Source organism: Schistosoma mansoni (assembly GCF_000237925.1).
Source record: "Schistosoma mansoni, WGS project CABG00000000 data, chromosome 1 unplaced supercontig 0135, strain Puerto Rico, whole genome shotgun sequence".
NCBI lineage: Eukaryota > Metazoa > Platyhelminthes > Trematoda > Strigeidida > Schistosomatidae > Schistosoma > Schistosoma mansoni.
Window position 1 is genome coordinate 190,134 of NW_017385993.1, and position 19,077 is coordinate 209,210.

Consider the following 19,077-nt stretch of genomic DNA (forward strand, 5'->3'; position numbering starts at 1 on the left):
TGCAGTTCACGAGTCTTAGTTAGGCGCCTGATAATTATTGAGGCTAGTATTTTAGATGCTATGTTAGTCAGACTAATCCCTCTATGGTTATCACAGGATGATTTTGGCCCCTTCTTATATATTGGGACAATCAGAGATTGTGACCAGTCGGATGGGATTACGTCCGTCTCCCAGATTTTAGCCAGAATATTAGTCAACCTAATCGCTAAAATTGGACCACCATATTTAAAGACCTCTGGAGCCAATCCATCTGGACCAGCTGCTCTTCCTCGTTTCAGATTAGTCATAGCCTTTTGAACTTCAAGTAGGGTCGGGGGGCCTACTTCAATGTTCCATTCAGGTTTTCTGGGAATAGTGGGTAGTTGTGCAGTAGCTGAAGGCCAGCTAAACTGCTCCTTAAAGTGTTCCGCCCATCGTTATATATATATAAACACTGGAGGGCCGTTTTGTCTTATTGTGAGACTCCTCATCAGTGCGCGTCCACGACCCCACCGCGCGAGATTCGAACGGCCGTCCAGTGCTTCCAGGTTTTCCATAGTAGTCTAGCTTCAATTGACTCATGATTTCAAATATAACAAATGAATTGGTTTAGATGTAAATGAACCTACTTTGGTCTCTCTCTTAATAAATATTGTTTACAAGATTTACCTTTAGGAGAAGTCAGGGTTAGGAGAGAAGAGAACTGTTGTATGCATTGTTGTTACAATTATCCCTGTCATCCTTCAAACGTAACATTATCATCGGTATAAGATATTTTATGGGAATGATTCAGTGTTGAAACTAGTTTATATCACAGATCATGAGTTTAGTGAGAAATTGAATACTTGTTGTACAGTAAATGTTATAGTGTTAGTCGCTATGTTAAGTCCATATGCCTTATTCTAGCTTCTGGACAAGCCAATTTATCCATTCTTCTTGAGCCACGTTTTGACCTTGTTAATTATTCACTTATCAACCCTGACTGTTTTTATATGAGCGTAGGTGTTGTGTGTACATTTCTTATCCTATTCATAACATGCCTGTAGCATATTTTTGCATGACTATAAATATTGATTAACGCTTGATTAAATAGAGTTGGCTGACACGTTATCTTCACTGCTCGTCATTTCGCTTCGCTCCATTTCTCTGGTCGTTTGTCTCGATTAACGATTGTACAAAAGATACATGTTAGAAATCCGTGCTCGTATTTGACTTTTTTTAATTCCGCGGTGAGACTATCATTTATGGACAAGTGAAAACATAATAAACTAAAAGATTTATTCACTCAGTATTGTTTGTTTGAATCTTTCCATTGATGGTTACGACTGCAACTGGTCAGTCTCTTATTGGTATATGTGCATACTGTACGTATTGCCTCGATGTAGACTTAATTCACAAGCATTGGTTATCAGGACTCAGTGGACGAGTGGATAACGCGATGGCGTTTGAAGCGAACAGTACTGGGTTCGAGTCCTAGAGTGAACATCAACTCCGAGATGCGGGTACATCCAGCTGACGAGTCCCAAATAGGACGAAATACTCGTCCTGGATCCCACTGCTAACCACTATCCATCAAAGATTTATATTGATAACGTCGAAATGATTAGGTCAATTATTTAAAGAGAGAACTATTCAAGTGTTCAAGATTGATATTTGGTACTTAATCAAGACAAATGTTATCGTAAATAATGATTATCGATGAGTTCTTTGATTTTAATACATTGGCACCATGACTTGTAGAAAAACAGGGACTGTTATGTGATAAATAAACTAGTCATCGAGTGAATATGATAGTGAAAATTCAAAATATGAATGAACAATGTATGGTAAATGGATTATCATAGAATATGAAAAACCAACCAGGGCCCATAAATGCCCTGGTACGGCGGAGAGTAGGTAGAGTCCGCTCTCTCTCTCGAAATGCTCTTATATGGCCACGCGCATATAGGCTTTGCCAGGGAAGTCCAACTCCCTGACTTCTCGTGGCACCGGTGTTGTTTACAAAAGTGAGAGGACGAAAAGCGAATGTCCAGCGCTTTAACCGAGTTGGTGGACACCGTGAGTCCACCTAGAGGAGTTGGGAAACCCTGATTTCAAACCAACGGTGCGCATGGACTCCAGTATCCTGAGAGAACAAATGGCGTATGAACTTATTGTTGGTCACCGGCTACCATGGGACTGCATCTCCTTACGATGCTTTACTGCCTTGTGAATCGGATCTTTAGGTCAAAGGCTCCGTGAGTGACCTTCTAAGAAAACCACCTGCTTCGGTCTGGGCACCTGGACAGTATCACAGCCCTCACACAAATCAAATGAGATTTGTGCGGCGCATATGTATCTGGTACCCTTTTGTACCAATATTTATGTGTTCAAATAAATAAATAAATAGTCTGAAACGAAATGTAACCAAAGAACACAGGGAAACTGCAATACAAAGGTTTATATTAAAAGGTTAGAAAACAGGAAGGTAGGATGAGGGAATTTGAAAAATTAAAGGCTATGGTCATAATAAGAACAGAAATTAGATAAGTTTGCTTATGTGATGGAAGCCACGATGATGAATCCTGTAGGTAACTTTGAACGATGAGTAGATTTTCTGCCGAATGACTCGTGTTTATACCATGCATACTTATTGACGTCTCTTTTTTTTAACATGACACTCCCATGTTTTTAATCTCTTTTCGATAGAATATCCATTTGACGACCGATATACCTAAATCAGCATACAGCCCACTATAGAATTTATTGAAAAAGGAAACTTATCTCTCTTTGTAACACGAACCTTCATCTTATCTGAAAGTATATTAATATGTATCTGTCACGGTGAAAAACAAGTTAGGGATCCAAAATTTATTTATTTAAACACATAAATAATGGTACAAGGAAGCACCAAATACATATGCGCCGCAAAAATCTCATTCGATTTGTGTGAGGGCTGTGATACTGCTCAGGTTCCCAAACTGAAGCAGGTGGTTTTCTTAGGGGGTCACACCCCGAGCCTTTGACCCAAAGGTCTCATCCACAAAGCAGTGGAGCATCGTGAGGAGATGCAGTCCCATGGTAGCCGGTGACCAACGATTGATTCATACGCCATTTGTTCTCGCAGGATACTGGAGTCCATGTGCACCATTGGTTTAGAATCAGGGTTTTCCAACTTCCCTAGGTGGACTTTCCGTGTCCTCCAACCCGGACATTCGTTTTTCGCCCTCTCAATTTCGTAAACAACAGTAATGCCACGAGAAGGCAGTGAGTAGGACTTACCTGACAGAGGCTATATACGCGTGGCCATGTTCCAAAATGTCCTCGATAACCTTCAAACTAATTGACCTCTAGTTGTTTATTGTTTAAATTACCGTCAACTCTGTAGGTATATATCTCAGCAGATTTGATGTGAACAATAAACAAAGAAATCAGCTACTTTGTTTCACTAAATTAAACTTCGATAATGAAATTTACTTATTTTATGCTATCTCAGAAATCAAATTATCTAGTTATTTGTTTAGACTTATTTAGCTTGACGTTAATTACCGGATCGTGACATTTTGTCGCTAAAGCTCAATTCGACTCTTGAAGTTTTTCATATTCTAATTCACTTTACCCACGGAATAGTATTGTAGGGACCTGCTTTTCTCGATGAGAACGCGATTGGTATAGTGGAAACACATATTATTATAACCAATTGTATCAGTGGTTGTTTTACTGTACTCGTTGTTTAACTGTATCAAGACCACTTCTCGTTCCGCTATCCATCTTGTTCGTTCCAACATTCTTACGCTCTGCTCTTATTACCTGTAATCTTTGGCGCGTCTCGGTATTCATTCGATTCCACGAGATTACCAATAAATATACTCGATCTGGATCAGTTACAGTCTTCTGGTTTGCGAGTTATCAAAGGGACCAAGTCGTTTTTGGGCGCGTAATCTTATTGTAGTGGTGATCATAGTCAATCAAGACTCGACGCCATCTACAGTATCATAAAATCTTATGTAGAATATAGGTCCTGAATTCAAATATAGATGTCTGACTGTTGAGATAAGTTATACCATGCCAAATTTCTTATCGTTTCAAACTATAGTTGTTAGAATATATACACTGGTGTCATTCATAAAGATGGTCATATTTGTTCCAATCGACAACAAACAAATATTGAGATTCCATTAGTTTCAAGTACGCATTTAACTATTTGAATGTAAAAGAGAAGCTTTAAAGTGAATTGACTCTCTTCTTTGGTTCTTCTTTTTCACACCGTGTTAATCAACGAAACATAATAAAGTATATGGATTTCGATTTAATCGGGTCAACAAAGAAAGACACTAATGTAATAAAGTTTACATACGGTACCATCGTTTGATTTGAAAAATTAATTATTTGCCCATATACATATGCGCCCCATAGATCAAATGAGATTTGTGTGAGGGCTGTGATACTGCTCAGGTGCCCAAACTGAAGCAGGTGATTTTCTTGAAGGGCCACACCCGGAGCCTTTGACCTAAAGGTCTGATCCACAAGGCAGTGGAGCATCATAAGGAGATGCAATCCCATGGTAGCCGGTGACCAACGATTGATTCATACGCCATTTGTTCCCTCAGGGTACTGGAGTCCATGTGCTCCATTGGTTTGGAATCAAGGTTTTCCAACTCCCCTGGGTGAACTTTCCGTGTCCACCAACCCGGTTAAAGTGCCGGACATTCGCTTTTTGTCCTTTTAATTTCGTAAACAACACCTCCGCAGTGAGTAGGACTTCCCTGGCAGAGGCTATATTACGCATGGCCATGTGAGAGTATTTGGAGAGGGAGAGCGGACTCTCCCCACTCTCAGCCATACCAGGGCAAAGTGATTTAAATTAAGTTACAGAACGTTTTTACTTCCCAGTAAGTCATTACTTAGTCACCAAATTTTCCTGGCCTGAATTTATGTGGTTTCCAACTACAAATTAATGACAAACATACACACAGGTGTTCGACTAAGTGTAGCAACCTATAAAAACTGATTATCAGTATAGAGTTGTGGAGATTGTTGAGTTCGATTCATTATCTCAATAAAACAATTGATTAATTTGCCCAGTGGTTGACTGTACTTAAAAATCTAACACTCTATAAATTTAATTGTACGACATTACAATAGAAAGCTGAGGTTTTGAGCCACAACTAGCTAAGACAGAATGGTAGCGGGGTAAACGAAAGTGATTTAGGAATAGAAACGATAAACATCGGGAAATGACTCAAGAAGTTAGGTTTGAATCCAAGACAAGTACAAGATAAGCACTATCAAACAACCTTGAAGAAACAGGTGATATTTGTTCGGCGATCTCTAGTTCTTTTCGTTGATAATAAAAATTTATGAAAGAAATTTATACGAAAAATAAGTGCATGGATAAATGAACGTTTTATTGAAAAATGTCATCTAGGAACTTTCAGTATTTATGGTCATTTGAATATATATACATAAGTGTATAGTTTGTAATGTAAACTATAGAGAAAACAAGAACTCATAAAACAAATGTCATCATCATGCCTAATTTGTCAAACATCATAACGTTTAGTTCTTGACAATTTATCCCAAAATGTTTCCAGATTACGCGTAGGAAAACGACGATCAAATTGTTTAGCATATCGATCATAGAAAAACTTGTCTTCCATTTGCAATTCACGGATCTGGATTTGAAAGTACAGAATTAAAGGTATAACATTTAAGATAATGAGAAAAGAAGCTAAGATTTAGTAATGACATAACCTCTAACTGACTTAAACAGTGTAGGATTTTCAAACAGTAGTTACTGAATTATTACCTTAAACTACGTCCCAAAAATCCAATATACGCCTGAGCTTTGATGTGTACTGTTGGTGTTAAACATAATAGTACTAATCAACCGCCTAAACTAAGATAGACGCAACCAAGAACTTGAAGTGATCATTTTCCTCAATGTCACTTAATTATCTAAACGTTTCGCAACTTTCGTATCCAATGCTTAGTTGATTGATCGGTGAATAGGAAGAACTATTTAGTCCTAATTATGTATTATCTGAAAAGTTTCAAAAGTGAAAATTTCAGAACCAGTAAGCTTAACTTCAATCAATCAGGTGGGCATAAAATGTCAAAAGTAATACACTACTTGTTATTGGATTGTACACAACGAATGTTAAGAGGTTTCAATTATAGATAATACCATACAGAAAGAGCAGTACAAAAAAATAAACGAAGTGACGATTAAAATGGCAAACAAAAGTTCACATTTATGTAACCTTATAGAAATATAAGCATCCATCAAGTTCAACCAAACGTATGAAAGAAAATCCATAAACTGCGTTAGTTTTCTTCCCACTTTTCAACTTACCTCCTCACTAGTACATTTATAATTTCGGAGAAACTTTAGAAAAACTCCTTGACTAAGTTCAACTATGTTTAAACACAAAAAGGCTTTCCATACAGACTAATGAACGGAACTGTTCTATCTGTGGACAAAGTAGAAGTTACTAAGTTGCACTAATTTTAATTAGCTTTCAGGTTAGCAATACCCAATGGAAATTATTTTAGAATTCATAGTTACACTTAAAGACTTGAAACATGTTTTCCTACTAAATACCTTAGAACTAAAAGAAAAATAAGTGGGAACTCACTTTCTCATCAGCTAGAGTAGCAGCTTCAACTTCTTCACTGAAATACGGTTCCTGAAGGTACATATGGTTTTGGCGGGAAATAAGAAGCTCATCCAAAAACGCTTCTTTACGCGCATTAGTTAGACGGGGGATTTTCCGTTCTTTACCACCCCAAACGCTACCGGGAACTGATTTCCAGGGTATGAAACGTCCATAACGGACACTTGTTAGAAGCATTGAATACTAAAATATTAACACAATTTAAAAGAAACAGTGAGGTGACTTCTCACATGATAACTAAATAAATATAATTACATGATATAAAGTAACCAATTTTTGGAGATCCGTACTTATTGGAGCGACACAGAGCTCAGAGCTAGGCCCGTACTTATTTATATTTGATGTCACTGAACCTTTGGTGACACTTCATGCTGACTACGTCACATTATGAGGGAAGGTAGTAGAGGATGCCAGGAGGTTTTGAGCTACAAGAAGCACCATCACAAGGAATGGATCACTGTTAGTACACTGGATAAGATTGAAGAAAGGAGGAACAAGAAGGTAGCAACCAATATCAGCCGAACAAGAGCAGAGAAAAACAAGGCATAAGCTGAATACATTGAAGCAAACAGGCAAGTGAAGAGTATCAGGGCCGACAAACGTAAATATGTGGAAGATTTAGCAATGACAGAAGAAAATAGTGATTTACCTAGTCAGACTAGTAGATAGTCTGATAAGTAATAAATGTGTCATATATTTTCCTACCTTCTACTGTATGGGACGGAAACCTGGAGAACTACGAAAGCCATCATCCAGAAGATACAAGTGTTTATTAACAGTTGTCTACGCAAAGTACTTCGGACCCGATACTATCAGCAACATTCTACTGTGGGAGAGAACAAACCAGATTCCAGTGGAGGAAGAAATCAAGAAGTGCTGGAAGTGGATAGGACACACATTGAGGAAAGCCCCCAACTGCGTCACAAGACAAGCTCTCACATAGAATCCTCAAGGTCAAAGGAGGGAAGGAAGACCAAAGAACACATTACGCCGAGAAATGGAGACAGACATGAGAAGAATGAACAAAAACTGGATAGAACTAGAAAGGAAGGCCCAGGACAGAGTGGGTCGGAGAATGTTGGCCGGCGGCCTACGCTTCATTGGGGGTAACAGGCGTAAGTAAGTAAGTAAGTAGAGGATACTGGCGGACGTGGTCTCCAAAGATTGCATTTCCTACAACAATCTCATATATACCTAAGAATTGGGCGATTAACCGAAAAGCAAAATACCCACCAAGCCGTCAGCATTTGTGAATGTAACGCTGAGTCTCCGAGGCTTCGTATCATTGCCTCGGGTAAGTTGTACGACCGTTGTTAGTTCAACTTTTGAAAGTTTGAGATCCTCATTTAAATCCTACCAAAACATCCTACCATCTTTGTCTTGTAAAATGAAAAGAATATCAGAGAGGCCTCCTGGATTCATGACTGTTGAGGGATTATCATAAACCTTGAATAATTTCCTAGGTTTCTGGGTACGTAGAGGTTGGGGTCCCCTTTGTTCCACTGTAGGACTGTGGTTCGGGTTACCTCATCTTTTGTTTACTCGTCGGGCAACCTTAGTAGGAGACCATACGTTTGAATAACTTACAAGACCTAAGCTTTAAGAACTTTCAAGGGTGAAGTTTCTAACACTATTTATGGGGGTCAAGTCGTCTATAAAGCCTACAGTTGCATTCGGAAAGGCTAAGCTAGGAGACGAAAGCTTAATTAAGAAATCTAACACCGCCGATGTTGTTGTGGTGATGAGTTTCAGCAAATGTCAAGTGATTTTGGCGCCTCGCCGCTCATCTTTCGTTGGTTATGCATTTTGGACCTGTTTTCTTTTAGAGCTGTTGACAATATTTCCCACAATCGGGTCGGAAGGCTGGTTAGATTACTCAGTATGTCCTTAAAATTGATACTGTATATGTCCATTACCTAAGTGCCATCAGATTTGCTTAGCCTATTGTAAGCAGTTGCTGTGAGATCTGTGCATGTCTCTTGAAGGCACCCTGTGTATTTGAGGCATTGTATACCAAAGATGATGGCAAATCCATGGTCATGTCGCTTACAGGTGTTTAAGTGACTATGATGAGGTATAAGTTGTTGAGCGAATAGGCATAAAAGGTATATATCCATTTTTTAAAAAACCTGTCAAGACTGGTGGTATAAATGCTCGAAATATATTAATAATAACCTCTTACCGTAAGAAACCAAAAAGCAGATTTATCCCAGATCAAACCTCAGGTAATTGTTAATTAAAAAGATACTCAGAAAGAAAAGTGATCCACTGAAACCGCCGGGATTATAGCTTAAGGACGACCTTTGAGCGCTGGTCAAGTGACCTTCAGTTTCAGTTTGAAAAGGACAGGAGGCTTGATTGCCTGTGTTAGTCCTGGCAATGATGGTCTCTCAGCTGATCCAACTTTCTTTTGAAAGAGCCGACGGATGGTGTATTGCCTGTACGCGCCGTTGTTATCCGTTCGTTTATATTCAGCCCAACAAGTCGGTAGTCAGCTGACAAGTAATTCGTCCTGGGCTTGTGAACTTTTTGGAGTGTCCTTATAAATTTTCTGTTTCGGAAGACAAGAAAAATGAGGGCATATCAGGTGCAAATTTATCACTGATTAATTTGAAAACTACAATCAAATCGCCTCTGATTCTTCGATATGAGCGCGCTTTTCGAACGGGAAGTTTAGTCCTAACGTGATTTACATTTCTCAAACTTTTGCTGTGTTCTTACGCAACAAAAGTACCATTTCCAATCTAAAGAATCTATTCTGAGCTATACGTTCGGTAGATTACTTCTTTTTTGTGTTTCACTCAAATTAATAGTTAACTGTGGTTTTGCCTCAGCTCACTATCGGTTTTTTCATAGTTTTCACGTAAAGGCTAGCTTTAGCTTATCGTTAACTGGTTTTATACATTTTTGCCAGTTTTTGTTTACTGTGTGTTTTTTTTAACGGTCCTAAATTTACTGCTTGTATTTTTAAGACAGTCTAAATCACTAGCCATGAAAAATTCATGCAAAAGACCTGGTTGCCGTTTTGCCGTTACATCTGGCATGCAATGTGACAACTGCAAAGGTTGGTTCCACGAGGCATGTACAGATCTAACAGCAGCAGCCTATAGCAGACTCAGTAAGTCTGATCGTAGGTGGGTATGTGTTACGGTAGCTATGTTGGGTACTATCATTACTTTACTGACAGGTCTGAGAGATAAGTTGTCTAAGAATTCGGTAAATGATAGCATCACGACGGGTAACAAAGCTGGAACGCATAGGGCGAATAAGAAAAAGGATACTGACGGGTCGGTTATCGACGGTGCTGTTAACAGCAGGAGTGACGATGTGCTGAAACTCAGCACCATCTTAACATCGACTGTCATCGACTCCCTCAGTAAACTTGGGTCCCCCAGGGAACGGTCCTTGAATGAGACAGTGGTTCCCAAAAATCCTGTAGGTGGTTAGACTCACGTTAACAGGAGTAATAAAGCCCAAGCGTCCCCGCCGAAACTGAACGTCCCAAGTATCGTGCGGAAATCAATTGATGCTTTGGCTGCACAGTCTACCCCCAAGACTGTCCGCCCAGTCATCACTGAGTCCAGGGATCGAAAACGCGCCTCGACATCCAAACAACAAGATACCAAACCTAGACTCCCTGGGAAACCTGGGAAATCAATTGCGGTTCGTGACGACTCTGTCATAATCATGAACCTTATTGACAACCCCGACCTTCCCCTCAGTTTGCAGGACAAAAACGATAGGATGCTCTGGGGAGAATTAAACAAGAGGCTTGAACTCCCTAGAATAGAGCCTTTGACCGTCACATGGCTCACTCGGGGGAAGGACTCTAACCACCTAAACCACCCAAGGCTGCTTCGTGTTACACTTAGGAATGCCTCCGACGTAGAGGACGTCCTGCTAGCCAGTCACTTACTGAAGTCCGATGGGAACGTAAGAATACTGCCCGACATACCGTATTCTGAACGAAATCTCATCCGGAACATCCCTAAGGAATCTCGCGCGGCGTTTTTCCGTGGACGAAATATCATTGTGCAAGGTGTGCCGGAAAATATGGACCCAACTCAAGCAAACTCTGATATTCGCGAATGGAAATTCATCAAGCGTTCCTTAAAACTCAAGAACATATTGACCCAACAGGTAATGCGACTAGCCAAGATAGACGGAGACTCTAGGCTCCGGCTATTGAAGATAACCTTCCCCTCCTCCCACATGGCGGCTGCAACTCTGGAAGCATTTCGTGCCAATAGACGTCGGTTGCCAACTGGCATCCATATGCATCCGGATAGGCCCCACGACAGCAGAATCAAGCACAAGGGAAAGCTGGAGCTGACAATTCCACTCGTGGACTGTCTTGATCATAAAAAAAACGTGTAAAGGACAGGGACTACCAACTCGGTAAACATCGTATAGGTAGGCTACCTGTCCACTCACACACGGCTCATATAGACAAACAGGAAGAAGCTCACGCGTTCCAGATTGAAAGCATAAACTGCCTATACACGAACGCCGCGAGCTTGCCAAACAAGATGGATGAGCTACGTGAACTTAGCAACGCTAATGATGCCCATCTGATAGGAATATCCGAAACTTGGATAACGTCTCAGTTTACGGACCAGGAGCTAGCAATAACTGGGATGTCTTTATTTCGCAACGACAGAAAAACAGGAATAGGGGGTTGGGTAGCACTATACATACGGTCATGCCTGGATGCGCACCAACTTTACAACCACGAGTTTCTCAATCTTGATGAATCAGTATGGTGCTCAGTAAGATTGTCTACCACCTCGAGGTGTCTAGTTGGGGTCATTTACAGGAAGCCCACTGCCGACATCGAGTATGACAAACGTCTGCTGGAAGGATTAACTCACTCTACGCGTCTCGGATTCTCTCATATTCTGATTCTAGGGGACTTCAATCTTCCTAGAATCAACTTCGTGGAACGTACATACATTGGTGGTGCCAACTCTACTGAAGCTGTGTTCTTCAACCTCATCGGTGACCTGGGATTATTCGAAAATGTGAAGTCGGAAACTCGTTGGAGAAACAGTCAGACGCTGTGGCACGTAGACTGGGTATTCACAAATGAAGAATTCCTAGTGGATGACCTCCCAATTCTGGCTCCCCTGGGAGAAGCGAGCACGCTATTATATACCTCAGCTTTGTCAGCAAAACTGAGCTAGTATATCTCACCAACAATAGGCACTGGAATTTCAGACGGTTGAATGTGTTAGCTTTACAGGACTATCTACAACAGGTGGATTGGGATGTTCACCCTCAACTTGAAGTGGATGCTCATTGGGGTTTTTTACTGCACACGATCTTATGTGCTACTGAGCATTCAGTTCCTCAAATGGTCCCAAAAAGCTACAAACAACTGTGACAAAAACGCCTTTCAAGCAAACCTTGCACTGGTAACGTTGAAGCGTATTTTTGACCAGTTTGACGGTAGAACTTTCCATATAATCTTCAACAGTTTTATTCGTCCCCATTTAGAGTACGGAAACATAGTATTTCCTCCCTCCCTCCAAAAGGATAAGGTCACTCTGGAACGTATACAACGTCGAGCCACGAAATCAGTTCGGGGACTCAAATTCAAACCTTATGAAGAGCGCCTCAAATCACTTAACCTTTACCCGTTAGAGTACAGGCGTCTTAGAGGTGATCTTCTTATGACTTACAGTATCCTTAATACTTCTGGTCATCCCCTTAAACATCTTCTTAAGCTTAGTCATAACACTAACCTAAGAGGTAACACCCAGAAATTGGAGACCCTACATAGCAGAACAGACTGCAGACACAACTTCTACTCCGTTAGAGTTGTCAAGTGCTGGAATTCGCTGCCGACTGAGCTAGTCCAAGCGACCTCCCAGGAGTCCTTTAAGAGAAAACTTGACTTATACTTAAGGACTAAGGATAACATATTATTATGATTTACCAAATTCTTTTTTTCCTCTATTATCGTTCATATACCTAGGTTCTTGCCTGGAGGTATTGGTGATCCACTGCTATCAGACACGGAAGCCCGTTAAGCGAAAGCTTCTTCTATTCCGTCCTCAACCATTTGAACCATTTGACAGCGGGAATAGGTTTAGCTTGGTCAGTCTAGTATCATACGGGAGCTTCGCTATTCCGGGAATCAACTTACTTGCTGTTCTCTGGACGCTTTTCAAGAGCTCAATGTCTTTTTTTAAGCAAGGGCTAGACGACCCTGGGTTACGGATAGATTGAAACATACACTTAAAGGGTTCGCAACAAAGTTAGCTAATTCCTTTAGTAACCTAGGATGCAGGTCATCGGGTCCAGTGGATTTGATTATTTCAAGCTTAATTAGCAGACAAAAGACATCGGGTTCTTTAATGGTCACGCTGTCCAGTGTTTGTGTGGGGGGATTTCCATGGACTGTTGGGAAGGGTGTTTCTACGGTACATTGCTAAAGTATTTTGAGAATACTTGACCTTTGCCAAAATCGTCCTCCACTAGTGATGAGGCAGTACTGTCTCCCCATAGTGAAGGATAATTTCTTCTTTTTGCCCTTTGGTTTATATACGAATACAAGCGTTTAGAGCATTCTATGAATTCCTTAACGTTTTTCTCTTCGTACAGCTTTCTGGACTTACGGAGGGTCGAGGCACCGGTATTTCGAGCCTTTTGATACTGATATTTTGCCTCATCAGTCCCCAGTGACCTAAACCTATCCCACATTTTCCTTCTTTTGCGAAGGAAAGTGCGAACCTCCCTACTGAACAACGGTGGGAAGTTTCTCGGCCCCCTAGGTGTAGTCTAACGGATGTGGGGAGCGGTAACTTTTAAGTATAAATTCCGGAATATGTCGCAAGCCGTTTCGATTGATGACTCTGGGTCTATTTTCCAATCTACTGATGATGCTGATTTCATGATGTCTGGTATGTTGGCTTTCCAGACGTTGGGTCTGGATTGAGCTGACGCGTGCTCGTGATCGACAGTTATATGGAAGTCAAAAGTTAGAACTGCATGATCACTTTTGCCTAGGGGTGGCATGTAATCCAAGTTTGCAACCTCATCCTCATAGGGAGTCAATATAAGAGCCTGAGTCGTGCCTAGTAGCTTCTTTCGCATGTTGCACTAGGGCACGATAACAGGATTAAAACGGACCAGGCGTCACCGTCAAAGCTGAACATTCCAAGTATTGTACGGAAATCAACTGGTGACTTGATCGCACTGTCTACCCCGAAGAATGTCCGTCCGGTCATCAACGAACTACCGAGGAATTTGTTTGTGAGCAGCTTTGATCGCTAGTATCAGGAGGAACAGGTACTGAGTACTTCACGTCACCTGAAGCTTTTAACGACACCGGTGTTCCAACAATGTCACAAAGCAAGGATCGGAGAGAACAGAAAACAGAAATATTTGGGGGGTAATGGAAACTGGTTGAGTGGATATCGGTGGATAGGGTGTTATATTGCTATTTCAAGGTTTGGCAACTTGATTAGCAACGTTTTCTAAGACGCTAGTTGGAACTAGAGAAAAAATTGGAATAATTTTTCGTTGAACTGAAGCAGTAGGCAATATGGAATGTGGTATTGTAAAATGAGTTTGTGGCCCTTGATGATTCCGAAAACTATGTAGCATGCTGGGATGAAAGAAGACGTGTGTATTTGTTGTTGGAAGCCGACTGACGCTGTGAAACCTGAAATACAGGAATCGAGGAAGAGTCTGTGCATAACTGGGCGGAAGAAACACTAATGATGAACATAGACACACTGAAAGGGATTTGACAATAACTGAGTAATCCCATGGGTTTGATGAACCATATATCGCTGCATAAGTGGTGCAGACACCATGCTGCGTGAGGAGTTAGATTGAAACACAGTTTGAGTTCTACACGTTTGAAGCACGGGATAATTCAAATTGTTGGAGTGAGTATACGGAGCTGGAGAAATTGTCGGAAAATTTATAAGTTCAGAACTAGGAGTAATAACTCTAGGATTTGGTGAGGACGTAACAGTAGTCTCTCGTGCTCTACAAGTAAGTACAAACATCCCTTCACATGGCTCATCGGTCCGTGAGACTGGCAGCTCATAGTCAATTGTTTCATCCAAACTATTCAAGTCCATCTTAGCACGCTTCTGATCGTGAGTCGGGAAGACATTAGTAGGTCGGCAACCCTTAACATCCATACCTGTTTCAGGTCTATCGACCTGACAAGACTCATTACTGTTACTTTATGGTCTATATAAAGATCCGTCATATGGAGGGGGGATACTTACAGCATCTGGTATAAAATTGCTCGAAGGTAAAGGTGAGTTATTTGCTACCTTCATTGCAGAACAAGGAAAAGCCTTATCAGTGAGATCAGTTTTGAGAAGTACAGTTGTATCGCCTACTTCAAGAACTGCTGGTTTTTCGTCACTATTCAGTACGTTTGAGTGGTCAAAATCAGACCTATCAACAAATCCAGAAAATATGTCCGATGTGAGCAAACGATTACACACTGTTGACAACATATGGAATTGGAGGAATCAAATTCACTAAGATAGTTATTAAATGGATAATGGAGTGCGTCAACTAAACAAAGAACCAGGCCAACGAGTGAACTATGAAGATAAACACCGCGCGCGCTACGAGCTGGACGTTACTTTCAGGCCGAGGACTTCAGTTTTCCTTCTCTAAGATTCTCACAGAGCTGGATGGATTACTTTTTCTTGAAATCACGAAATATGACAACTATTAACTTTTTACATCTAAACTGCGAATTTCATGCTACATGATAAGATTTGAGTTTGGCTATGAATGAATAATTATTCATGGTATATTTGATCATATTCATACAATAAGTCGTAATCAAATAATTACATATTTATTTTGGCCATATGATCAAACTATTCTGTCCTTTTTAAAATCATATACGATGAGGAATTGCATTTCAAATATGTATTCTATTCCTTATCTCGTGTTTAGATGTGATAGCCCACATACTTTATGTATTTACAGGATTTATTCAGAACTCTTCGTAATATCAAGAAATATATATGATCCTGTAAGATAAAGCACTTTACTCACTGTTTTATATACTATCATTAAAATCGTATTTGGACAATACATTTAATTCCCGGAATTATCTGTGAAATTAGGTAAATCTGTCGTAGTTTTCTGACAGTATTTTTATCGAAAAGGCTGTTTCATATATTTGGTCATAAAACAACACAATAGTCTTAAACGGTAATAGTCCTCTAAACTACTTATCTCTGCACCTCTTAATTTTTACTAATACAGGATTTCAGTTTATATATGTACCACATACTGTACCCACTTTGATTACTTGATAATAATTATCGACATATCTAAGTTAATTTATCAAACAAGCCCATCTTCCCGTGTAATATATATGTTAAAATCTACACAACGTGCTCCTTTATGTTCTATTTTGCCTCCACACATTTACTGACATACTACTAACTTACTGCCATTCTCACCTCTTGTTTCGACACATTCACTAATCCTCAAGATACATTCACTCTTGTGTTTAACAAAAGGGTTTGATTTCTAGACTTGAGCCCTCGGCATTGATTTTTTCACTCATTCCTATCTCCAGTATTTTGTTCAATCCATTTGCTATACGTCACTTTCTTATCATGCCAAAGAAGAAAATGGAGGCCCTGCTTCTAGGTGTCCAGCCAAACGTAGGAAAACCACACAGTCTAACACTATTACGGACACGATTTCCGACAGTTTCAACAACATGAGCTATTCCGTTCATCTGGATGCAGACAAGCTTATACCAGTTGTCTCCATTCCAGACATGTTGAAAACTCTGTTGGTAAACAATGATGATAATCACAACTGCAACCATATGGATGATATAAAAAAGTTGCAAGTTGACATGAACTTCCTCAATCCGCTTAAGTATCTCTGGAACCACAACCTCACAGAGACTCCAGATCAAATGAATGACATAAATAACTTCCTAGATCGTGTTGCATCAGAGGTATTTGAAAGAATAAGACGGTGTAGCAATGCAATTGTGTTTAATATACCGGACGTATATGCCTTTAAAAATATCAAACCTAGTCTGCTTAGAGCCAGCAATATGACACACGTACCATGTGTATGCACAAGATTAAAAAGAAGTCACCGTGGTATGCACTCACGATCTTGTTCAAATTCAACTCATCTGTAGACGCTAGTGAGCTTTTAACTTTCTCCAATTCATTGAGGCAAAAATAGATTTTCAAGGATATTAAGATTCTACCAGGTAGAACACCATGCCAGCGAAAAGCAGGCAGAAATAGCTACAGACCGCCAGCGTCAAACTCCCAAACGTATCATAAACCTAATGGTGGTAAACTTAAGTCCGATTCTAAGAGGACATCTAACTTTACAAATATACCACCAACGAAAGACTCTCCTGAATCTCCTAAAGTTCAAAACCCCGAAGAAAGCAATCCCGATGTAGGTGGTGTCCATCCTCTTAAGAATGTTCACTTAGATTCAACTCTAAGTAGTTGTGCTGATGAGGAATGGGATAACACAGTCCAAATCGCTGTTAGTGTGACAAGCAGTTACAGTAACTGTGCAACAGGTAACGAGAAAACTAGTCATAACAATTCTATAACTGACCACATACTTAACGTCGGTATATTCGAACCTTGCAAACCATTGCAAGTATGTTTAACAACACACGATTCTCCCCAAATTACGAAGCAGTCAAAATTAACCACAAACCTTGGAAATAAACGTCTAGAACATGTTGCCCATACGTCAGGTATAAATAGTATTCTGAATTGTAAATGGCCACTTGGTCGCACACAGACCTGATAGCCTTCTTGGCCCGGCTCACAATATGTACACTATTTATTTATTTATTTAAACACATATATATTGGTACAAAAGGGCACCAGGTACATATGCGCCACACAAAATAATGAAAGTAGGAAGAGAAGGGATGAAAAGATAAGGCGGACTGAAATGTACAACCAGAAGACTCTTTCAGTTAGGAAAGTTAGAACCATTCTTTATGTAGAGAGTAAAAGAAGGTTGCAGCAGGATCGCCACTGGCTTCTATTCTGAGCCATATCTGATAACGTCTCTAGCCACTGTGTTGCACCATCTCTCGGACCCTAACCAGGGAGTCGTGAAGGACCAACGGAAGCTAGCCCTTTGCAGCTCTCTTTCATGCCACGACACCATGTCATACACTGACCTCCTCTCCGCTTTTTCCAACCAGTCCCAGGGTCGGCAAATAATGCACGACGTGGAAGTCTCTGGGACGACATTCGTAAAACATGTCCAAGCCACCGAAGTCGGTGTTTCAAGATGGTGACACCAATTGAATTATCGTCTCTGCGCCCGAACACACGATGCCGAACCTCTGCATTACTAACATGGTGTTGCCACTGGATGTCAGCAATCCTTCGGAGACAACGATGATCGAACACAGAGAGACGTCTAACATCCTCAACTTGGAGAGGCCAGGTTTCACAAGCAAAGAGCAAAACTGCTCTCACCGACGCGTTGTAGATCCGACCTTTTACAGCCAGACTAACATCACGAAGGCGCCAAAGATGGCCCAGATTGGCATAAGCCGCTCTGGCTTTCATTATACGTGCATCAATCTCATCACTCACGCCACCACCAGCGCTTATATAGCTACCTAGATACACGAACTTCTCAACTACTTCGATCTCCTCACCATCCAGGGTGAGTACAGGATGAGAATCCTGCCAGTCTTGTAGGAGTACTTTGCACTTGGAGGGTGCAAAGCACATGCCGTACCTGCGGACACTGATTGCCAACTGATTAAGTGCTGATTGCATGCCTTGGGCATTATCGCACAGTAAGACAATATCATCCGCATACTCAAGGTCGAGAAGTCGTTCTCCAGGCAACATATCCACACCGCCATTACTTACATCCACCAGAGCTGTTTCCAGGATGTCGTCGATGGCAAAGTTGAAGAGGAATGGTGAGATCGGGCAACCCTGCCTAACCCCACTGCTCGAATGGAACAAGGGAGAAAGGTGGTTGTATGCCCTCACTCTGCCTGAGGTGTTCGTATACAGGGCCTTTAAGATGTTAATGAACTTCTCAGACACACCCTTCTTCAATAGACAATCCCAGAGAACAGTCCTGTCCAACGAATCGAAGGCCGCCCTGATATCAAGAAACACTACGATTGTTGGCCTGCGATAAGTATGACGGTGTTCTAACATTTGGCGGAGGGTGAAGATGTGATCAATGCACCCTCGACCAGAACGAAAACCAGCCTGCTCCTCGCGAGTCAATCGTTCTCGGGTTTTAAACAACCTACGAAGAATGATAGAAGCCAATAGTTTGGACGCAATCGAAAGTAGACTTATCCCCCGATAGTTATTGCAGGAACAACGTGAACCCTTTTTAAAGATAGGGACGACTATTGACTCATTCCATGATGTTGGAACACTTTCTTGCTCCCAAACCTTTC

The 19,077-nt window shown here is 40.9% G+C and overlaps 1 protein-coding gene across 1 annotated transcript; it reads right to left on the reverse strand.

Annotated features, from left to right (window-relative positions):
• Positions 1–5,501: 5,501 nt before the first annotated feature.
• On the reverse strand, positions 5,502–15,121 carry Smp_081440 (hypothetical protein; the record flags this gene model as incomplete). Its single annotated transcript, XM_018791662.1, has 3 exons — positions 5,502–5,633; positions 6,597–6,818; positions 14,885–15,121. 3 exons carry the CDS (start codon positions 15,119–15,121, stop codon positions 5,502–5,504), a joined length of 591 nt encoding a protein of 196 aa, XP_018645179.1.
• Between the last annotated feature and the right edge of the window lie 3,956 nt (positions 15,122–19,077).